General features: G+C 43.0%; 1 protein-coding gene across 6 annotated transcripts in view; it reads right to left on the reverse strand.

The window, feature by feature from the left end:
- Nucleotides 1–25,149, reverse strand: part of FBXW7 (F-box and WD repeat domain containing 7) — a 1,581,903-nt gene that overhangs the window by 69,739 nt on the left and 1,487,015 nt on the right. For all 6 annotated transcript variants that reach the window (XM_069631275.1, XM_069631278.1, XM_069631277.1 and 3 more), the window contains one exon: nt 5,956–6,090. In XM_069631275.1, the coding sequence (XP_069487376.1) occupies nt 5,956–6,090 (135 nt within the window). The remainder of the gene's footprint in view (nt 1–5,955; nt 6,091–25,149) is intronic.

The following is a 25,149-nucleotide window of genomic DNA, read 5'->3' on the forward strand; positions in this document are numbered from 1 at the left end:
ACATCTCACCTAAAACCAAATCTGTTTACGAATGTGTTGGAAAATTATGAATGCTACAACGCTGTCTTAGAGACGTTCTTATGAGTAAGAGAGACTATATGAAATCGAGTGTAATTTTCACACTTGCAGATAATGCAAAATTATACATCAGCATATCTCCCAATTATGTATTCACAGTACCATATCTAGAGTTCAAGAACAGGAGTTGCATGATATTAAGCGAATATAGCAGAGAGCAAAATTTGGTGGACCTGGCTGGTAAATCGAATGCTGAATTATATATTGGGCATATTCTTGGGTATGTCAGAATTAAATTCAACAGTGTACAAACCTATGAAATAACAGGAGCGTATACTGGCATTTTGAGGGGAGCAAGTTTGTGTCTACTATGTGATGACAAGACCATTGAGGCAGCTAAACATCTATTGTTGGATTGTGTCACTTTGGAAGCTGTAAGGAGGATGTATTTATTGCCCTGTGGTAATAATGTGCAAGCTGACAACAATGGTATATGGGAAACTCTTATGTCTGGAAATGATGTATTTTTTTAATTGACAAAATTATGGAAAATAATTGAAGACATTTTAAGGATTATTAATTTTTTTATTGATTTGAAAGATGTAAATGAATTTAACCTGTGAATAGTATTACAATTTGACTATATGTTGAACTGTAGAATCCCAAAATAAAAAAGTATACTGTGCTGTACACAGCTATGAACTGGGAATTAGCAGATGAGAGAAGGAGCAGTCTTGGTGACTTTCCATTACGCCTAGGGAGCATCGCCTCTTTCCGACCAGCTCTCTGCCAGGTTATTGAGATACCCCCAAGCTTGTCATTTGTATTAAAGAAGAGGGTGTCATCTATAACACAAATGACTTTACAAAGAAGGAACAGAAGTCATAGGGTATGGTATCTTTATAGAGGTCAAAGAGACAAACTGACCTGTAGCCTCCATAAAATAACTAATGCGTGTGGTATCTGCTTACAGAAACCAGTTGGATTATACTCATGTGGGAAATTTTGCAATTGGAAACATTACATCAATGGGTCTAAATAATTTGAGGTCACACACGTGAATATACATGATTTTGTTAATTGTTTGTGGCATATGGTCTTGTTTGTAATAGGATGTGTATTAGCAATACTATTAGAAAAGTCATCAAGCTCGGGTCTTCAAATATAGACAAATGAACTCGCTGTTGGACCAACACTTTGAGGAACAAAACAATATTGGGCCCATCTAGCCTCAGATTTCAAAGATTACTTTTTGTGGGGCCAAAAATATGGATAGGAGACCATGTGCAGATATTAAAACAGAATTCAGGTTATTAGATTTTGATATTTAATTCCCCATGTATCATTTTTTGATAATGGTGTCAATTTATGACGAAAGATGTTTGGAATTTGGTATCAGTAGAAAGGAATGGGACAAAGCATGTTCCACTGGAAGCTGTAATATACACAGGTCCTTTTAAAGTATTTATTTTTTTCTTTTGCAACTGATATACTGAGAAGTGGTGGTCTGTTACGCTGCAAAATGTTCATTTTTGACAATGGCTCCCAAACATGAAAAATAAAAAATAAATGATCCAATGTAACATTTGATGGAATATTAATGATATGTCCGAGCTATACCCAACATCCCGATTTGTGCTGCCTAATCAAGACAAGTACACTAAAGTATGCTACTTCAGGAAAAATTGCACTCTTGGCACCCCATCTCTGGAAACTGTGCTAGATTTGCTGCTTGTTGGGACAATCTGGCACCCTCCTAACATTCCCTAGTGGTGGCAGTGTATTGCCTTACCCTAGAACCTGCTCAGAAAACACTGGGATCCAGTTTACAGTTTACAGCATTCACATTGATCCAGCGCACATGGATCCGAGATCCGGCTTGCCTCAGCCCCGGAATGCAACCAAAAGTGCTTGCCGCGCTACGGTACAGAGTGGGGGACGAGGAGCCAGAGCCGCAACATTGGCTCCATGAGTGCTCTTCTGGCCCTGCCCCCTATGTCACAACAGGAGCCAAGGCAGACCATCTGTGAACCTGGGGGCTCGCCTTGGTGATCTAATCTGCTCTGTGCAAGCACACTATAGACAATCTACTGTTGATGGCCCTACACTATATCCCATGTTGGCTTGGGAATTGGATACACAAGCTAGGGAAGGAGAGGCACAAAGCTGTTCCTTTGTCCGAAGCACATCCAGTGAAACAGGTTCATGGTGCTAAACAGGCCGGTAAACCAATAAGGCAGCAGTAATAGCGATGGTCACCAGGCCCAGCAGCATATCTACCATCCACTCTGCCATTCCATCATAGAGGATGAAAGAGTCATGTCAACAATAGAGTGGTGTCTTTGCCGGGGGAGGCGTGAGTAGAGCACACACTAAGTAATTGACAAAACAATAGTATTTTTGTATCCCTCCAAGTGAGGCATCAATAGATGTGGGATGCACAGCAGCATCACAATTAATGGGGAGTGCTTTACAAAGGGCCAAAATATTAAATTTAACAACTCTTTGCCGTTCACTACTTCTTTATACATGTGGTGATGAGTGCAGGGCTTGACAAACGTATTGCACTCTGTGGCTATGTGCACCCACCAACGACGTTGGTTAATTACAAAGCGCACTGACAATCACCCCTTTTCCAACTCTTTAGAATGACAAAGTAGTCAAAACGGTTAACTAAGATAACCTCATAATAAAATAAAAATCTTCTACAAGTCCACCAAAATTGGAAAGCTACAATATGGGGGCAATACGGATAAAAAGGATGGACCTGCTCCAACGATGCAGTGATACTCAGTGTACATTGGAATCTAAAGTCGAATAAAGCAGTTACAATCAAATACGTGTATAGTTCCCAAATTAGCAGTTTATCTCTTAAAGAGGGGAACTTTGGATAAATGCTTTCATACTTGTATCAGGGCTTTATAAAAACAAGACCACAACTCCAGTACCAGATATGCTGCAAAATCGGCCAGATGTATTCCTCAATAAGAGAGCTTCGGACAGAAAGTCATTTCTTTTTTACCTAATCAATTTAACATGTGTTCCTTAAAATATTAATTTCAAGGCCAATACATAAAATGTAAGTGTCTTTATATTTATTAAGAAAGCTACCAAATATATACATGAATGCACATGAAAACCAATGAAACAAATAAAGGGAAGTTTGATGTAGAAATTTAACATATCAAAAATGGACTTTAAAAGTGAGACAAGTGCTTCCATTTGCGGGGAGTATCAGTGGGTGGATTGTTAGGGATATTTTCGGTAAGCCAGAGATGGGCGTCTTCGTTACAAATGATTTTAACGAATAACAAATCAACAAATTATTTTTTAACGAACTGAAAATATCTATTCAAAGAAAATGGTATTCATACTTTTCCCCCCAACCCCAAAACTACTATTGCCATTCCCAACTACACATATATAGTTTTAAAAATTTGTTTCGGGTTTGTTAAAAATACCATTTGTAGTTTTCAATTCGACAAAAATCACTGCATACCAGTGGTCTTTAGGTGTTTCTCAGCCTTTTGGGTACTAATATAAACTCCCTCAAGCTCACCAGGCTAAGTAGTAGTCATGACAGAGCACTACATTTGAAAATATAACCTTTATATAAGAAAAGGCAAACAAAAAAGATCACTACACTTATAAGCAAACCTTGCAAAACAAAAAATGCTGCAATTTAACAAATAAGTAAAACAGTTTCCAGAAGAGTCCTTGTCGCAGAGGAGTTAACCTTCTCCAAACACGTCCAACAACCAGTTTCCAGAGTTCCAGTGAAGTGAGACCCGTAGAAGACCCTTGATGATGAAGAGGGGGGGGGATTCCAGTAATGAAGAAGCAAACTAAGAAAGCTTGCCAAGAATGTCTGGGAGTTGGGAGATCATTATCACAGGACCGAACAGGCAATTCTGCTGCAGGCATGTTCGCTGTTTCGGAAGTCAGATGATGTGCACTTGTTTGGCGACCAACTTAACTTTCAGCCACAATGCACCAGAGCCGGGAGGACCACAAGATCTTTGGAGAGGACGGTTGTCCACAATTTAGGGATTCCCAGGTCGAGGGTCTGAGCCAGAAGAACTGAAGTACAGAGCAGCTTCCCTAGGGAGTTTATCCTCGATACCATGTTCTCAAGCTGTCCCCATGCACAGGATTTGGCTTCCGAAGATGGGGTAGGCTTGAGAAGACTACACGAACGAACAATTACCAAAGAAAGGCTTGTGAAGTCGTACTGAAGCAGGGTCAACCAAGTAAGAAGGACCGGAGGTATGCTTGCTGGTGCACTTGAAGGTTCAGAGGCAGCACAGGGCCCTGGAGCTTCCCAGAAGGAGGGATCGAATCAGAATGTCCTGGGATTAAACATCTCCTCTGCTCATCTGCTTCAGAGTCCTGGCAGCAAAAAGGCGCCCGTTTCTGGATCTGGGAAGGCAGAGAATATCAGGAGCTTTAGGGGGACAATGCCCTAGAGCAGGAGCTGTGATCCACTTGTTCCCACCAGATCAGGGGGAAGGAGTGCCACAGTCATTTCCTCCTGGTCTTCTAGTGAGGCAGAGCTTCACTATTGGAATCGGTGGAGCGTCTAAGCATGCTGGTGCAGAGGTTCAGTCCTACCTTGAGCAGCAGATTTTCAAGTAATGCGGGTACAGAGTTCCAGCAGTAGACAAGGGGAGTGGGAAGGGGTGTGGGGTCTTGTATCCACCTCGGGATGGCGAGAGTGAACACAGTACCCAATCACACAACAATAATCATTCAAACAGAGAAGTGGGTCAGCCAATGGGAGACCATTACTCCAAATACACCCATGCATGACTAAACAGAGAAGGGATACCTTCTCAGGGACACTAGGATGACAATTTGGGGAACCAGGCTCGTAAGGCAGAGCACATAAAAACAGACCCACACTCACAGACAGGCTTTGGAGTGAGCTGGACTTGAGGGAAAATAAAGTCCAAAACGCAGATATGTAAGCTCTAGCTCATAATGTAAGAAGTGTGATTTGTACCCAACATGGAGCCCCTGTGACCCGGTTTCTAGACTATGTCCTACAGACGCTTACATACTTCATAAGAAACACCCTGAATGTGATCCATATTAACATTATACCCGATCCAGGCTCGACAACCAGCACAAATAAATTAGGAGACAAGTAAAGTCTGGTCGCTACAAGGAGGCAAGATGGCCCTCGGCTTCTTTTTATTTTTGTTTTTAAACATCAGTGTATGACTATTTGACCCATAACCTCAATAGGCCAGAGCATACACCAATTGAAGTACATAATGGTCCAAACATCAGACAATATAGAGTGTGAGATTCCATATCGGTTGTAATTAGCATTGGCCTACTTTCCATCGTTCCCTCTGGGAAGATATGTTGCTCTAACTCCGCATAGTTGAATGCGGTGCAGAAGAGTTCATATGATGCTTCCCTGGCCCCACTCAGTGCAGCTCCTGTAGACAGCACAGGGTCTAGGATAAGTTGTGGAAATTGGTTGGAAACTGTGGGCTCCACTCCTCTTTACTGATCCTTACTGATTACTTTCCAAATCACACTGGTTGGGGGGGTCTGCTTCTCGTTGGAGATCACGTTGCATCACATCCTCGGTGCCACACACCTCATATACAGATCCCACTGATTGCCTGTTTTACTAGTTTACAGCACTAACTGGTTCCCTGCAAATTTACCCTGCCACTACTTGCCATAACATCAGAGAGAGCCCAGACTTGGAAGCTTACTGCACTGATCTCCAGGCTCGAAAGGTAAGCTAAGCTAAGCTAAAACTCTGTAAGAGGCTAAAGAAGATGTATTAAATTAAGAAAGGATTGTAGTTTTTTTTTACATGACTAATTTTAAGGCATACTTTGGGAGACTTTTAATCAGAAGATTATGCATTTTATATTTGAATAATCCAAAATGACCAGACAGAAGAAAAGTTCTTACCTCTTTGGGAAGCAAGGAAATGAAGTCTCTCTGAAACTGAGGCTCAATCACTTGCATCATATGCTTCACTTGCGTTGGTTCACAACTGTCAATTAGTTCATCTAAAGCAAGCAACTTTTCTGGCCCACTCCAGCTCTGTGTAAAAGAGATAGCTTGAGTAAGTCTGTGAGAAATTGGAGTGATAAAAGCAACTAGAACAAGAGCAAATTTACACTGTTCATATACACTAAATCAAACAAACAAGTTTCCTTACCTTGAAACAATATTTCTCGTAGGCATTCTCTATAAGAGGCAACAGTTTTAAATATTTGCCCTCCAAAGGTCAGTGTGGTGTGAGGATATCCATTTCTAAGAAATAGGTATTCAAATCGAAAGTACCACCACACAACCCCATTGCCTCTAAAATGTTTGCCTTTAACTCATCTGGCTTTCATGTCAAAAGGATCAAGAGCCAGTGTAGCTCAGAAGTATGGTGAAAGGATATGTAGATCCGTGGAGCAGCGTTTCTATGACCAGAGATTTTTCTTACTATATAAGTTCTCTACCTTCTCTCCTTTTTTTGTACTCTCTTCAGTATCAAACACTTGAATATTCTTAGCCTGGGTGGGACTTAATGCACCTCAACAAGATCTACATGCGTTTGAACTACTACGATGGTGAGCTGCCACACTATTAAAAAACATAATATCAATAATGCCTACCAATCCCAAAACGAGCAGACACGCAGGCATGCTGTTCACATGACAAGTAGATTCTGTACATTAACCCCTTCAAACATAATGTCAGCATTAGGGCTGCAGTTGAAAGACACCAGCAGTGTTTGCAGAAAATGTGGTGACAAGGCCAAATTGTTGTGTGTAAGCTGGGCTTCCATTATCAGATTTCTCAAAAAGGATCTGAACAAGAAAAAGCAAAAAGACACAATACCCATGTTAATAGCAATCACGCCGAATTTGGGGTTAAAAAATAAGCGCTCTGCTTCATGCACAAGTACACCTGGAACAATGACCCAGAGTCTCACAGTTATGTCTCAAGCAGCATAAGACACAAACAAACAACAAGACACATGATGGTAGATGGAGAGCAACAGGCAGTTTCATTCCATTCTAAAAAAAGCAAGCCAGGGGTCCTCGTTTAGTCACTTTTAACGCCCCGTCCGCCCACATGCAATGTGTAGGCAAGTGTCAAAAAAGAAGTCATCGTGAATTTCAGATATCTGAAGTTGGGAAGAAAATATACTCATTAATTGCCCACAAATTGCTACAACTAAGCCCTAATCTGCACATGATGCAGTGATTTCATGGAAGCAGTAAAGCATTATTTTATTTTGTAGACATCAAATAACACATTACAGAGTAAAATGGGAATTTTGACGGGCAATTTTCCCGTACTCTACGTTTCTGCTAATGGGCGCCATAAAAGTTGATGCTTTTAAGGCACTCTTCAGAGAGCTCGGTAGATTAGCAACATAATTTACAGAAAAATTAATAACTGAAATAATATACATCTGATGAGCAGCGTCTGCTAAAACTCATCTCTGAACATCAAAGGGCTTTGATTTGTTGTGCAAACATGGATAGAAAAGAGAAAATACACATTAAAGAAGGATAGCTGGTTTTGCAACAACGCTAAGAAAAGAACTAATCGCACCACACAATTTACCAACAAATGAATACTAAGAACGTGGAACATAAAAGCTATTTTTGACTAACACAAAGAAACGGTCCTAGGATTTTTGGCAGATGAAAATTATAACAAACAAACGCAGTTGATGGTGCACGATAACAATTTACAATTAATATGATGGCTGAAATGCTGGTAGCAAAGTTTTTTCAGGCGCAAAAAGATATTGAAGAAATATTGCTGGTGTTTCAATATCTTTGCAGCATGTTCAACAGTGCATTTATTCAGGTGTCATTTGCACTGGGTAATGGGCACGTCTAGAGCATTACTGCCAAGAGATATTGGGACACTGGCAGATTATCCTATTAGAACCTGCAACGGTGAATGTTCTCCAGTAAGAGGGAATGAATAGGGATTTCCGTTAGTCAATCCAACGAGACTCCTGCTTAATCAACATGGTGCCAACGACAGTAACTCTTACCCCTATCATTGTCGACCAGATACCTGGTGGGGAAAAAAAGAATGCACAATGATTTAAAAAAATAACCCGGTTGGATGAAGACCTTTTTGGAAATGCCGAATGTAGAACAACAGTAGATTATTCAGTAATGTACAGCATTGTGCTGCACGAGACCTGGGTCAAAGTGAAGGCGCACCCTTGCTTAAAGCAGACCGTGCTTATAAATACTATGATTACAGACATGCATGAATAAAAAACCCAAAATGCATTGGAAACCTACATTCGAGAGTATCTAGCTAGTTTCCATCTCTTGTTAGAGAAGATGGTCATAGTGCCTTACTTACCTCAAGATGCAAAATCATGCTTATGTTTGAAGGAGTATGTGAAGGAGATGTTCTGCAAGGTCTAAGGCTATTGGAGAAGCCCATCTACATCTCAGCCAAATCCCTCCTTTGAATGGTGGAGATTGTTAATTGCAGAACAGATTCCAGGGAGATGGTTCATGAAATGCTGAGATTTTTTAAATTGTGAAACTGTCTGCATTTGCTTGGTGTTAAAATTGAGTCCGTAATGTAGGATCCCAATAAAGCCCAGGCTATATTCGTACAGAATAAGAAATAACCGTCCAAAAATCACCATTTACCAGCTATATCTTGTGTAGCAAACAGACTGTATTCAATATGACTGATTTGTCTTTCATAGCCTCATAGGGACCTTGGAGAGACCCAATTAACACTTGTGAGGGGCATAGTTGGCATGAGGGGGTATGAATGTCGTGTAGGGATACAGTAGATCAGAGATAGTGTAGAGTCAATGAGGCTGGGTAGCAACAGGTATAGCTGTTGTAAAGAGTTGATGGGGAAGTTGCCACAGTCCAATATAGTACATTTCTGAGAAAAAGCAAGAGAAGGTCACACAGGGACGTTGTAGGACCAAGCTGCTGCAGCAGGGCTAAGGTGCTAAAAGAAAAGTTGTGATGCATAAACCACTGGTAAGGCGGTGCGAGAAACAGTGTGAGACAAGTTGCTGGAACGTGGTGAGAAGCTGTTCAAAGATGGTGCAAGACCCAGGTTGCTGCCAAATGTGTTGAGCTTTGTGGTACAACTCATTGGTGCTGTGAGATGCTATGAGGAGACAGACCCTCCAGGCTATAACCCCCCTCTCAAATCCAGTGTTCCTTCTATCAGCTGATATCTCCTAAAATAATCATTAAAATATACAGAACCTTTGCTACCCAATTTCCCTCTGCCCATCCCACCTTCAAAGCACCTCCTACCAGTCTGACCCGCTCTTCACAATCCCACTTCTCCCCCACCTTCCCAACCAAACCCATGCCTATCCTCAACTCCACAAAACCATCCTCTGCTTCAACGGACACCTTGTTGCCTCAAACTATTAACGAACTTGCACCCAATAACTCCCCACCCTTTTTCTCTCTTCCCATCCTCTCTCTTCCCACATAAATGTTCCCTGCCTGCTATAAAACAGCCACTGTCGTGAGCCCTTATTAAGAAAACGAGTGCTGTTGCAAAAATCCCTCCTTTTACAGAACACTCTCCCTCCTGCCCCACTCCTGCACAATCCTTGAGAGTGTAATATTCAACCATCTCAACTACCTGGAGGAGCACTCAGTATGCGATGCCCTCCAATCAGGATATCAAAGCAAACACTCTAGTGAATTAAAGTAATGCCCACAAATATCACTTACCTCTATTCTGATTCAACTCTCTGTGGACTTTGCCACTGTGGGCCATCCCTCGCCCTTCCACACACTCTCCACTCTTGGTTCAAGAATTCTGCACCTAACAGGGGAGCCTCTCGTCTCTTCAACCACTCATCTCCACCATTTGGAATGCTAATGGCTACATACCTACAGCCCTTGAAATGGGTGTCCCCAAAGGGTCTCTCTCAGGCCCACTCCAGTTCACGCTCCCCACTACCTCCATGGGCCAATTCATATGTCTTTGCAGAGGACACCCAGAGAGCTTCTCCTTTCCGTCTTTCTTGCTGAATGTCTCTCCACGCGTCTCTAGCTACACCACAGCCATCTGACACAAGATGGCTCTATGCTGCCTGATCAACTCTTCAAAAACGAAAATCTTGTTCCTACCTGCCTCTAATTATATTCCTGCTCCAACATCACTCTTCCATCTCCTTCCAGGCATCCTCTCTCCCTCACCTAACGCTTGCAACCTCAAAGTCATCTTTAATAGGAAACTCGAACTGCAACAATTCATCATGACGACTGCTACGGCCGCTGGTGTTAAGCTTCTAAATATCAAGAAAACCCCTCCCCCACTACTCAGCCAAAATGCTTATCTCTATTCTTGTGCTTGTCAAACTAGACTACTGCTCCAGCCTACTCTTTGGGCTACTGCAGTATGCCTAATATCACTTAAACAAAGTCCTCAACTTTGACACTTGCACCCACAACTTTCCTTGATCATCTCCCACTTTTCATGTTGGTGCCCGTGTTAAAATCCCAGGTCTATGTCCATCATTCTATCCCTTGCCATCTAGTCTACTCAAACCCACATTTTTTGATCCTATTTTAAAGGCACCCTACCCACGGCCTGCCTCTGTCTCCTGTATCAAATCCTCTGTACTTCATTTTTGTTTGAAATGCCAGTGTATTCAATAAAGGTTTTACACTTCCTGATGGGCTTAACCTTTATCGTCCAGCAAGATCTTTTCGCTCCTCCAGACTTGCTCTATGCTCGGAGCCTAGGTTCTGTTGTGTCCAAGCCATTCCATGCAATTCAGTCTTTTCGTCGTAAATTGAAAACCATTTGTTTCCTGCTGCCTTTCCTCATTAGTTTCCTTCCTATATTTTCACCCGACAGCTAGTACCAAGACATAACACTGTAGTAAATGTATGCTCTAAAAATCGGAATAGAGTGTGCTCACCATTGCTGGCAGCATTTTGGGCAAACAAGAGGTTTGGGGGTTTACAGATTAGTCACTGGGCCATGGTGAGGGGCAGCAGAGACCTTATTCTCCCTCCGACTGCTCAAATTCATCTTGTCATAAAATGTTATGTATTTATACTGCATCCATCCCACCATAGTGGTCTTACAGCACCAGACATTGTCCAGGAAGTTGCACATTGTGATCATGCTAGGGTGTGTTCAGACCTTGATCTATAGATATAAAAGAATAAGGGGCATGGGGAGGCAGTGATAGGCCCATTGGTATCTAAGCCCCATAAACTGGCCAGGTTTCCTATATCTCTACATATAATAATTAATGTAGTAGTAGGGCAAAAAAAGAAAATTGAGTTGGCTAAAAATCGGACAGCCCGTCATATCTAGGTACTCCAACTAAGCAGGGAGCACTAAAAGGGCATGCTTAAAACTATTGTTTGAAAAGGGGACCATGACAATGAAGCATGGTAGGGGCTGCTGGAAGTGGCAGTCCGGACAGATAGCTCCAAGTTTAGGAGACGGGTTTCCCAGGCCAATTGCGTAGATGGCCTGTTGTATATCTGAGAATGAATGGGTTCAACATTTTTCGAATCTGTATACCTCCACTAAAGAGAATAACTTTCAAGATGAGGAGGTCCAACAATCTTGGAAGACGGGGGATTTCCTGACCCTGAGATTTTCACTGCTGGAAATTAACGAGACAGTGGATCTGCAGAAATCAGCTATATCCCAGGACCGGGCATAGTTCCCGTTGATTTAATAGTACCCCTGATATCTGGGCAGTGGTCTTTCATCGCATATCATATTTAATGCTGTCGTCGAATCAGGCAATAAACCGCTAGCTTGGACAAAGGCAATTATCGGCCCGTTGTATAAAAAAGCTGAGCGTGAATGCCCTAAGAACTATAAGGCAATTTCACTCCTTGATGCCTTTGGTAAAATTGATGCTAGAAATGTATCATCACATCTTGAAGATTGGGTGCATGGGCAGAATATTATTAGTCATCTGTAGACTGACTTTCAACCAGGCCTGAGCAGCGTTGACCCCCTGGGTCAGTTGTTAATTCAGAAGTATGTTCATTTAAGGAAAATGCGCTTGTATGCCAATTTTATCGACCTGAAATGTGCCTTTGATGCCATTCGTATGTCGAAGTTATATAAGGCCCTGCAAGATCTTAATATATCCCTGCAGCTTTTATGCAGGATTGAGGGCCAATATATGGCAATACTGCTAGCGCCAGATGGAATCAAGCAGGAGATTTAATGGCTCCCATCAGTTTTGAGCAAGGGGTGAGACAGGGGGTGCGTCCTTGCACATACTTTATTTTTGTTATTAACAAGCTTATTACTAGGCTTACAGAGCTTCAAGCAGATGCTCCTAAATTAGGTACAGATAAAGTTCCCCTCTTATTATTCACAGTTGATGTTGTTTTGCTCTCCACAACCCCTGCTGGACTACATTGGCAGACGGAAGTGTTTTACAAAAGCTGTAATCGGCTCATTAATTATGAGAAGACAAAGTCTATGATTTTCCAAATGCATGGGCATGGGAGGACCACTAGGCTCAGGGTTACGATAGAAGGAGATCACATTAAGTAGGTGGATACCATTGTGTATTTGGCCATCACGATTTCTGGAAATGGTAGCCGGGAAAGCCCGGTGGACAGGGCTATGTTCATTATTGAAAGACAAAGCAAAGCTATTTTGAAGTTCAGTAAAGATGATGGCAATGGAACCTACCAGTCAGTTTTACAGCTGTATAACATATAGGCTAGAGCAGCTGCTACCTTTGGTGCAGAGTTATGGGGGTTTTCATCCATGTCGAAGTTGGTTACAAATGAGAACATATTTCTTAAAAAGAGGTTGTGTCTCTCTGCTTCAATCCCCAACGTCATGCTTCAGTTGTAACTTAACCAGCTATGCATTTCTGATCAAATTGGTTTTTGCTTATGGTCCTCGTCCCGTTTGGGCAAACGGAGAAACAATGGCAGACTTGGGACCAGTGGTTGAAATGGTGTTCGCATTTTCAATCTTTTTTGCAGGAGCTGGACTTTCTAGAGCTCTGGCAGAACCCACATCGAATAGTTGCCAGTTCAACGAACATACTTGACCATAGATTTGAATCCGTATGGAGGGAGAGGGCAAACATAGCATGCTATGGGTCTAACATTTCTACTGATTAGTCCAAAACCTCAAATTACCGGAAGCGGCTGAGTCTGTGTTGGGTCAGTGCGGATTGACGATTCTACATACTTGTGAGCATGCGTGTGAGGTCCTTTCCTCTAGCAAAGCAAAGGTGTGCCCTTGGGCAGATGCAGAACTGCGACGAGACGATTGAGGCCGGATAAACAGGAACTGTAAAGAGCGCCAATCGGGCCCTCTGCGCAGGCCATACAAACCTGTTATTTGTGGCAGAAGAATCTCCTTTAACCTGCTCACAATGCAGCTATTGTTGGAGAGCGGCAAATTTGTACGGTCTGCCGCTGTTAGAGCACACGCCCACTTCGCAAGACCTTAAACTATAGCCTGTCAGGTATGTTTATTAGCTTCTCATTCCATTTTTAAAACATTAATTATATCTCTTCTGTTTGATGTTCAGGACAGTGACTGTGACTATCCCTTCAGGCGCTATGTGGATAGCTAATCATCTAACGTGACGTGGGGTGGCACCTCACTCTGAGCACTAGGAGGGCTCTGTTATGCCTGTGGGCTTGTTGAAGCCTCTGAGTTTCCAGATTTTCTATTCTATTTTCTATAGCACCTCTAGTGTATTATCACGTTGTTCAAAGGCTATAATTTAGCAGCTAATTACAGCCTACAAAATCCTTTGTTAAAGAAAGGTGATATATGTTCGCTTGATCTTGTAGACTTCACTTTAACCTTTGAATTATTGTGGGTGCAACAGAAAGAGGTTGTGCTAAGAAACAATCTTTGTTGCCCCTGGAACTCTTTGGAACTACCGACTCCGGCACAAGGGTAAAAAGTGGCCTGTCTGGGGAGTGGTGATGCCTGGAAAGGCCCCCTATAAACAGCGGGTTTCTAATTTACGTAAATCCAAGAATAAGCAAACCAATGAACCTTATTAGAACAAAAGAACTACAATGTTGATTTCTCCAACAAATGGTGGACAGTCAGAACGAAAATGGGGCGACAGGTGTGAGGGGGGGTGAAAACTCAACTAACTATTAAGGGCCCGATCACCAAGTACTTCGCCTCAATGAGCACCAAAACCACCAGAACAACAACAGATCCTGTACAAGAGGTTACCAGATTAAATAAATCTACAGGATTGGGTTTTCCTGGGACTTCAAAGGATTCAACTTTTGGGGATATTGATAACAATTCTTTACTACATCTATGCTATCAGATGTGCTCTGAGGGGGAGGCGAGGGTGATTGGTGGACTAGCAGAAGTAAGACCTAGGGCTGTGTTGAATTCCACGGCCAACGAATATTAGTTTGGCACTTGTTCTCTTCTTCCACTTACTGTGCCACCTAATCCCATTGCCTTGCCTATCAACCCTGTCTTCCATCCTAGGAGAAGCTCCTTACCTATGTCTATTCAGGATGTAGTTTCTGATAATGATAGGGGAGATGGACTTTCCACCACCCCAATATTGTTTTCTACTTCCAATCTTAATTCCCCAGTGCCTGAGGAAATATCCAGAGAAATTGACAAAGTCCCTATTGATGAGAGGGTAACAGGCAACAGGAGTGGGAACCCTGTAGCACGCAGTTAATTCAACTTGAAGCTGGGGTATCATAGGATGTGCTGAACCTTGCCGTTAAAGTTTTGCTTAAATTATGTGGAAGTACTCAAAATGAAATTATGAAACAGTCAGAACAAATCTCTGTTACAAAAGGAAGTTTACGAAATGCATGGAGGCTCTGCAGCGGACTGATGGATTCACCGGCAGGGCCAAATGAAGTACTGTTAGATGAAGATCCTATATCAATGCCATCCCAAAGTCTTGATCAAGACAAAGAAGGCTTCGAAGCCTCCATTCAATCACTGGAAAATTATACTACACACAAACAGCAAAGAGCCCGGAAAAAACAGAATAAGCAAAGTAAAAAAGCTAGGAGAAAGGAAGAACTGCAAAATGAGCCCCTAGAAGCAGATTTATTATCAAACTCTACTGCAATATCCAACAAGAGCCTGCTCAAATGGCCTAAAAACTACCATAAACGTTCAGCTAGATGCAGGAAGCGTGCTTCAATGGGTGATGGAACCTTGTCTAGCTGGCTCATCAAGGAACAGGCTGAAGTGGAGTTGCTTTCACAAACAATCCCCATTCAAGGCATCATGAGAACGTGGATATTAATGTGCTCCCCCTGGTTCCCCTCCCCATAACTGATAATTCAGTGAATATCCCAATTGGGAATGAGAGGGTGCTCCAACCGAGTTTGATTGAATCTGAGCCTATTCCTTTAAACCCTGCCATCCCTGAACTTGCCCCCCTTGACTTACATAAAGTAACAATTGCACGAAATGTTTCTTCTCAGAAGCCACACATCAACAGAAGTGAGCTACTTACAATCTGCATTAGAATTGCTGCATTGCGGATTCTTAATTCTGTAGACTGACTTTATAGAGCCATTGAGAGGGGATCATATGGCGATAATACACTGTGCCCTCCCAGTTACTGCAGCGTTATTACGTGAACAGGCTGACTCCTTATCATTTTTCGGTTATTCTTTAGATAAATCTTTACCTAAGAGATGTACCATACCTGTGTGCAGATATAATGTGGACCAGAATATACATCCTAGGTCCTGTGTACTAAACGTAAAAGTACCTGAGGGAGCCAAATTTGATTATGTACAGGGATGGTGTTGGTTGAAAGCTATGTTTGCGAGAAGTGAAAATCAGGCCCAATGATCTTTAAATATGGTATCGTGGAATACTAGGGGCCATTCTCACTTTATGCAAGCGGGCCCCTCTTTAAAGTTTCTGGAACATCATGATGTATTTATGCTCCAAGAAACTTGGCTGATCAATCAATTTTTACTTGAGGAGTTAAAGATATACCAGATGGAGGTAGAAAAGGATCCTGTGAGGTGCCCCTATGGTGGGCTGCTGATTGGCGTCAGTAATGCTTTAGTATGTAGGCAAATTACCCTGGTTCAAATAGAGGGGAAGGTCCTGATTGTGGAAATCTCTTTGAAGGGAGAGTCTGAGGTTAAAAAAAAAAAAAAAAAAAAAAAGGTGCTTTTGGTTAATGTACACGATCCCCCAGGTGCACTGTATACTTAGTCTATTTTTTCTTATATCGATGAGATATTGACCGTATGGGTGACTGGAAATGCAAATGAATGTATAATCATGGGAGGGAACCTAAATGCCAAATTGGGTGAACACCCTATGGAGGACAGCAGATCAAATGATAATACCATGATGCTTAAAATAGCAAATCCTATAGGGAACACATGGCTTAATTTCCTGAATGAATGGGACTTGGTGGTTCTAAATGGTAGAGCTATTGGTGGTATACCAGGGAAACAAACATGGCAAATGGGGAACAGCGGAGCCACCCTGGACTATATTGCTTGTAGTTCACCTTTGGTTGAGAGAGTGCAAAGGATGTTAGTATCTTTACAAACGACCAGTGATCATGCCACCTTGTCTGTAAATTGGGGCTCAAGTTAAATCGCAAGATAGATCAAGGGCCTGTGAATCTGAGAATTTCATTATCAGGTCATCATCTTTTATGGTCTGATAAAACTGTGTTTAAGGCATGTGATTTGTTAAAAAGGAGTTGGGTGACAGCAGGTTAAATCTTTACGCTTTATCACCAAATAACATTGATGGTTGGTTAAAATTGATATCTAATTCCTCAGGTAAATGTAAGGGCAAAAGCATGACCTGGACTAGGAAAGCACATAGACATGGTTACGATCCCGAGATAAATAGTGCCAAATAGTCATTGAGAATAGAACTTCCGGCTGTTAGTTCTCTAAACGTTTCCTCTGATATAATAAAGTATGAAAGAACTAGATTACAGACTAGATTTCGTAATTGGGTGCAAAGCTGATCTTGGGAGGGGAGGCGTGGGAACTGGGAACAACTGAGTCTCACTCTGAGGACCTGTAAGGCGGGCCAATGTGGAAGATTTTGACAGGGGCCATGTCGCCTGTAAAGCCTCAGATCTTAAACTCCATTCCCGAGGGGACTTGGACTGCCCATGTGAAAGTTAAAATGTTTACTGAGCTGGAGGCAATTTCTCCTGTTGAACAGCTGGAATCTCACTGGCCCTTGCATTTCACCAGATACATCTGTCAGCACTTATGTGCCCTCAAAAATTCCAGAGCACCGGGTCCAAATTGCCTCTCTTCTGCGGTTTTGAAGAGGGATCCCCTAGTTTGGGCTGAAGCCCTGCACCCATTGTTTATTAAAGTGTGCAAGAGTAACAACATCTCTGATTCTTGGAAAGAGGCCATATTGGTCCCGGTCAGGAGCGTTGCTAGGTTTGTAAAAGATCCGGGGCTAGAGCCCATTGCAAGTTTGGACTTCACATAACTACATGATCTGAACGTATGCGCCACGTTGCAATTTCAAGTGTTGATATTGCAAACCATACTGCTCAAAGTGCTCATGCTCATTTGGAAGATTTGCCACTCCATACCTGAACATTCATCCAGTAGTGCTATGTAATACTTTATGAGGTTGTATAAGACAGAAAATCCTTCGGACAGGACAGCCAAAGACTTTGCATGGATTGAGAAATTGTATTTAAGCAGCAACTGGAGAGATACCCGTTTGCTACATTAACTATACAGTCACTTACTGCTGGTTGTTGGACTGACGGGGTACCTGGTGGGCTTACGAAGTGGTGGGACATGACGAATGTAATTATGCAATGTAGCTAGCGAGCGAGTACTCAACCAGGGCGGTACAGGGGATTCTCCTCCTCCCCCAAAAGAACATTTTTGAAAAAATGCTGTCAATATCTCACATTTCAGCATGATTTTTCCAAAATAACCAGCATAGTAAATATGTTTTTAACTGCAGCATCTTCTATATTTTATAGTATTTTAACATAGCTTGTGGGGGCAAAGGAGTGCTCACATGGAATGCGGGAAGGAGGACATTTGCATCTTAGTTTACATATGTAGGGGTCCGGGAGGGGAGATAGCGAGGGAAAATCTGTCTGCATGTGTTTAGTAAGCTTGTGTGCTGGCAAAGACAGGAGGTTTGTAAAGCTTGTTAGGCCTGGTTAGAGTTTACGGGAATTTTGCTTGGGAAAGTTCTTTGAAGTCACAATTTGGGGATGGTAGACCCAGGAAGCATCTGCAGCTAGACACTTCCGGCAGCTTCGGGCTCTCCCAACCTCTCCTCCCCAATCTCCTCCTTCCCACTCTCTTCCTTCCCACTCTTATCTGCCACTATTAACAGCTTTCCCCTTTTTATCTTCCATCATATCGCTTCATTGTATAGCTTGTTTCAACTCATCCCTCTTGTCCTAGTCCAGTTATTCTGCTGCCTCTGTTCAGATCTCTTAACTTCTCTATTTTCCTCCGTCCTCTTTCCCCCCCTCGTTTTTTCACTCTTTTAACCTTCCGTAACTAGTTCTAACTGTCCTCCTCCCGCGCTACACTTGCACACACCATGCAACCCAAGCTCTTTACTTGAGCCTTGCTAAGATGCGCTGCTTCACTCTGTGCACCCCCTGCGGAGGCTACGACTGAAGAAAAGAGTATGTCCAGAGCGGTTCACATCTGGGGGCAAGAGTCCTGTAATTGCCCATCTGCAGAAGTTGCACTGCCAGCCCCACCCTGCTTTATCTTGACCGCCAGCAGCAGTGCCTCACCACACTTTGCACTTTCCAGAATCTCTCCTTCATTCTGGCTGAGCTGCCCAATCACAAGTCATAGATTGATGGCATAGCTACAGTGGCCAACCAGGGAAACTGTATCTTAAGCAACAGTGAAATCTGCCAACTTTTGGGGACTCCCGAAGGAACGCTTAGTGGAGAAAAGAAGCACTTTTAAAAGTTAGTCTTGCTATGTATTGTTTCTCTGTTCCCCATTTTGACTTTTAGACGACTCATCTTCTCCCAATACATGTCAACTGCAAACAGTGTAAGAAATTTCCAGAGGTTCACGCCAGATCTCACACAAATATATTTTAACAGACTACACTGCAATACACAGATCTTGCCATTCGGCACAAGGGCGGAAATGGAGCGGGGCTGGTTTTATGTTGTTTTTTTAGAGGACAACAAAAATCAATGAAAGCATGTCATAGTCTGACCTCTTTCATATACATAGGATGTTCTGACAGGCACATTATAGATAGTGGTAGATGGACTTGCCTCTGCAGTGCTCAAGCCCCAGAACGTTGCAGTGACTGACGAAAGACCACTTGCGGAGAGTTCAAAGAGCTCAGTCCTGATGGGGGCACAGAGGAGTTTTAGTGGGGCTTCAAGGCATTGGGTGCAGACAGTTTTGAAGCGGACCTTTGTTATCTAATATGAGCAGCAGTCTAGAAATGGAGCAAATGTACTGAAAACCAGTTTGCGCCCTCCCTTGCTACACGGGCACACAAACAGGTGCATCCTCAAACCATATTATATAAAGATGTTTGCAATGAAGTCAAATAGTTTTGTTTTTGCCCATTCTTTCTACCGTTGTTATACGGGAAAGGTAGCTAGGACGTGGTCCAAATTCAGCTTTACAGAGCACATGAACTGAGCTTTGTTTTTCTGTGCACATGAACTGAGCTTTGTTTTTCTGTGTACGCAATAAAAAAATCCACCACTTTTCAAACAGGAAACATGGGCCTTCTGGGGGTTTCTACCAACCCTATTAGTGAAAGGGCCCCATCATGAGAAGACTAGACACACTGCACTGCAACCAGCCTTGTTAATTAATTAGAATGTCTGTTGAAACATATATGACACGTTGATGCTCTTGTACAGTATCCCCAGGAAATATATAGGGGCCCGGCTGGATATGAGTAAAACTTGATGGGGTTATATGATTTACAGATGTGAGGACTCCTGTTCGGGGCATCAGTTTGGGGTTGCTGTGTTGTTTTCACAATCCGGTTCATCTTTGGATATACCTCAATGTGTTTTCCTTTCCTCTGGGGCCGAGCATTTTTGTGAGGTCTGACGGGTAGGGCTGCTGGGGTTTGTGGGGGGGCAGCGGCGCTTTCTTATGTCCTATAGTAGGGATGTGTTTGCGGCTTGAGCAGCAGGGTCGTTTTACTTTTCCTCCTGTCCTGGAGTTCCTTTTCTTTCAGCCTGTAAAGATTATTGCACTTTTTCTCATGTCTGACTTTAGTACAATAAAATGTTATTCGAGCCGTAGAAGCCCCACTGAAATAATCACCACTGATGCCTAATTGTGAAGGATGGTCTGCCGCCCTTCTTAACATGGAGTTGTGTCCTTGCACCACATTTCTGTTTAAAACAAGCATTGGCAAAGCCAATACTTTGGCTAAAATGTATGGACTAGCTGGGTGTTTCTCAATAATGCTTACCTACTTGCACCATCATCCAGCAGTTGCTTGCTTCTGAGCATGTAGGACCACGCTGGCAGTGCCTGGTAAGTGCCAACCCTATGCCTACACAAAAACCCAAACTGTTGACTTTGCAAATGCTTGTTTTTAACAGCACTTCAGTGAAGGACACGTAGACTGCTTATACATCGAGTGGCGGAAGGCAGACCTGGTTAAGACATTTTCAGCACATCAGTAGTGCATTTACAGCTCCATTTAAGTCATTAATTCTCAGACGACTGCTTTAAAGAAACACTGGCAGGCACATTGAGGGCAAAGTTTGATGGGAAGACTTGATTAAAGCAAGCTCAAAGAGTTCCCATGAGGAGGAGTTTTGGGCGGGGAGGGGTTGATGTGTCTTTCATTTTTACTGTAGTATGTTCTGTCCTGCATCTCTACTAAATGCAACTACATGCAAATGCAAATGGAATGAAACCACAAATGTACTTGTTTAAAAAGGTATGTTGGAATTGAAAATGCTTTTCATTTGTTAGTTGTGTTATGTTATGTTCTACTGGGTATTTGTATCTCACCTGCTTTCTTCAGCTTATTAGTGGTGCAGTATTCAGCAGCCATTTAGATCACTAAGAAATACTCTTTCTAGAATCAGAATGTGTTACTTTAGTGAAGCAAGAAACGAACGTTTCCTTTGTATATTGTGATGCCTTTTGTTCATCCCATCCTTATCCTCATGTGTGGTACAACCAGACATGAACCAGGCAATACCCGAGTCCTAGAAGATCCCAAATTAGGGAAGCCCTTTTTACACTGAGGGCCGGTCCTGAAAACCTACCATTGACATATTGCAGTGGTCCATGGAGCGAACCACGAGCAACATGTGAGGAAAAGAATGACAGTAGTATAAACGCTACATCGTGCCTAGAAACACTTGTGTACAGGCGCGTTATAAATGCCACATCAGATCATATATCACACATGAACAAAAGGAAGATGGCGGTCATGGCGTCACGGCAAAGGAGCTTGCAGACTGCAAGTCCACACATCAGAAGACAATTGCGCGGTCATGCTGGAGCTGGGAGGGCATCAGAAAGAGGCTGCCTAACTCTAAGATTGTGGGTCTCCATTTTATGTCCCCGTGGTGCAGAGCTGCAGTGCAGCACACATTACAAACAGGCACACAAAGTGACACACATGGCAGTTCCACCGAGTCTCAGCCAATCAGAAAGGGTGGTTCCTTCCTATACACTGGAGGCCCGGATTCCCCCATCAAGGTCCCAAAGACCCCCGGGACGAGGAAACAAATCTCCAACTGAGGAGTTCACCAGAGAAGCGCTTGAGTCCAGGGAATTAAGCTGTGCCTTGAAACAAGGAGTAAGAGGCCACAGTGGAAGCGGGGACATTGAAAATGAGAAATACTGCATGCTGGGACTCCGAGTGCGAGTACCTACCCTGGAACATACTTGGAAAGGCACACCAGCACGAAAGCATGTATGACTGTCCAAGCCACCCGGACCGAAACACTGTGCTGGTGGGACTCAGAGTGAGTGTACCTGGTAACGTGTAACACAATATATATTGCCTGGGTCACCTTGTTTTGGATGAGAGATGTCTGTGTGCGCAAACGAACCGTCCGACGTTATTTTAGACCATTCACTTCACATTCAACGGTCTAAAATAATGTTGGTTCGGTTCCAATTACAAAACGTAGGCCGTGGCTAGTACCTTACCTACCGTAGGTGTCGGTGCACGTGGCATGGGGCTCGGCCGGCACTGCAGCCAGTAAATTCTTCACGGGGGGAGGGAGAGACAGGAAGGTGACACGGCAGGTGGGGTCACACAAGCAGATGGTGGCGTTGTCGTGGCAGCTCAAGTTCCTCACAGCAGGGACTGGGAGCATCAGTTGCTGCAGGCGCGGGGTGTCTCTCACACCTGCTGCCTACTGCGCAAGTGCGCATGCAGAGAAAGACCCAGCAGGGCACGTGCATTTGTGCCTGGGCGATGGATCGACTGCTTGCGCAATCGCAGACTGTGCATCCACGGACAGTCAGCACAGCAGCAGCACGAGTAGCAGCCAAAGAGGCAGCGATGTTCGCGTCACCATTTTTAATTCTCATCAATCACGAACGTTGCTGCTGCCTCCTGGCCTGCATCTACCTGTGCCGGCTGACCCGCCGTCAAATTTTTATTTCTCACACACTGCAGGCAGCAAATAATATACGGGGCTAGCCTTTGCTTGTAGCCCCGTGATCTTCATCCGGGGCTACAAGCAAAGGATCTGGGGCTACAGCCCCTATAGCCCCACCCTAGCGACGCCCCTGCCGGTCTAAGACAGGCAACAGTCTTTGCCCTGATAATTATAGGCTGTTATCATTGCTTGATGTAACCGGGAAGATTTTTGCAACCTACGTAGTGGAACATCTTCAAGCTTGGGTAGATATGGCTGTGAATCTATACCCATTCCAGGCGGGCTTTAGACGGTACATAATCTCAGTTTTGGATACATTTATTTCACAGGCCTGTTCCGCATCTGGTGCCTCTTTGTATATTGCTTTTGTGGGTTTTCGATCAGCATTTGATCAGTTAGATTGACACATTCTGTGGGGGTAAACTGTGACAGCTGGGATGTTCCAGTTGGCTTCTAGAGGTCATCATGGCATTACATGAGGGTGCCACTGCTCGTATTAGATTAAATGACCAGGGGCCCTTATCACAAAAAACGCCTATTAATAAGAGGGTCAGGGAGGGTGGTATGTTGGCCCCCTTACTCTTCAACATCTATGCAGCAGATTTACTGGGTAGGTTGCTAGCTAAAGCCGGTTGTTCCGCGAAGATGGGTAACATCAGGATCGAAGGCATGTTATATGCCAACGATCTGGTCATCTTTGACCATTTGGTGACAGGCCTGAAAACGATGCTGGTGTAACTAGCTACTTATGCTAATGAATTTAAACTCTGTCAACCTTGGTAAGACCAAAGCGATGCTAATTTCCTCGAGAACAATTTGCAAGGTGAAATTGGGTACTCCTGTGGGGACAATTGAGTATGTGGACAGCTATAAATATTTGGGCCTGGAGATGTCTAGAACTGAAGGGTATGCGGGCATTATTGAAACTAAGGTCACAAAGGCAAGACAGGGGAGTATGTAGAAAGTTTATAAGGGACCACTCTGGTTTCACAATAACTGTGGTTTTAATGTTATATAATCAATGGCTATGCCCTACTGTATTATACGGGCTTGAGGCTCTTGCCATGAAAGATCTAATATGGCCAAGTGGGGTGGAAGCCAGATTTTGGAGAGCGTTTTTATAGTTACCTAAGGCAACCTCGGTTGAATATATTCACCTCGAATTGGGACTTACTTCACTCAGAGCGCAGTTACTCATAAGAAGATGTTTGATGTTAAAAGTTCGAACCTCCCCCAATTGCCCTTTATTAAGTAAATTGGGCTCTAGCTACGAGTCTATTCTGGGGGCAGTAAGCATACTAGTCATGCCCAGCTATTTGAAGAACTTTGTGAGGTAGTGGGTTGGATCCCGGATTATAAACGTTGTGCCAATTTTGAAACATTGAAAGGTGCCCTGAAGCGAAGAATTCAGAACTACGATTGGGTATGCAATTATGACCACCTTAGTACCCTAAAATGTTATCCCTATCTGGTGTCAGTGGTCTACCAATATTTGAAACCTAAGAGTTACCTAGAAGTATGCCCTGACCCTCGGGTCAAGAGGCTTCTATCTTGGGTTTAGTGTAAATCAACTGCCAGTTCTGACTATCTGTGGGGCCCGGAGAGCCATTCCCCATGAGACTAGATTTTGTAGGATCTGTCATATACCCGCCAACCCTGAAACACCTAGACATGTATTGACGGAATGCCCTTCTCTTGGCTCTGTATATGGGGTAACCCTGGGCCATCTTGTCCACAATTTAGACTATATTAAAAGTGATGAGTTTTGGATGCTTTGCCTTAATTGCACTTCAAAAACTGCACTGTTAGCCATTTATAGGGTTAGGAAATTGGTCGTTATGATGTTGAAGCAGACTGACGTGGACATGGTACAGGATTGCGATGATTACGACAGTGGTTGAGCGCAGACAAATTATTGAATTTTCTTTTTAATGTGGTGTTTTATTATTTTTAATTGATATATATTTTCTTTTTATATTTTGATAAATGTTTGTATATGAAATTGGAAAATTATATATGGAAAAATTGTGTGAAGTATTCGTAAAGGTTTGTATAAATTGTTATTGTAAAAGTTCAGTTGTTGAACTAATATGCAATTATAATTAAAAAAAATGAGTCCATTAAATTGGACTTTAGCTATGAAAAGTATTTAGACTGTGACTCGAAGTTATCTACCCTAAGCACCCTTGACATTACATTTCGACCAGGAATCCTTGCATTGCAAGATCAGATGTTGCTATGGTGCAGTTGCAGCTCCGACTTATTTCCTTTGTACCTGTTGTATAGCGAGAATCCAGCAATTTTCTCTTGATATGCCAATTTTTATAATGATTTAAGGGCACACGTTCTCAAACCTCTCTTGAGAACGCATGTCGTTACAAATCGCACTGACGCTTTGGCCTTATGTAACTTCACTCACAGCATGGCAATCATTTTTGCAGTATCCTAATATATCCATAGGGCCTGATCTACAAAAGCTAACGCTCTTACTTTGTTAGCACAGGGCAGTGTTGCTCGTTACCCTCTAAAGGTGAAAA

The sequence above is a fragment of the Ambystoma mexicanum genome, chromosome 6q (assembly GCF_040938575.1).
Source record: "Ambystoma mexicanum isolate Mex_15411 chromosome 6q, UKY_AmexF1_1, whole genome shotgun sequence".
In the NCBI taxonomy this organism is placed as follows: Eukaryota; Metazoa; Chordata; class Amphibia; order Caudata; family Ambystomatidae; genus Ambystoma; species Ambystoma mexicanum.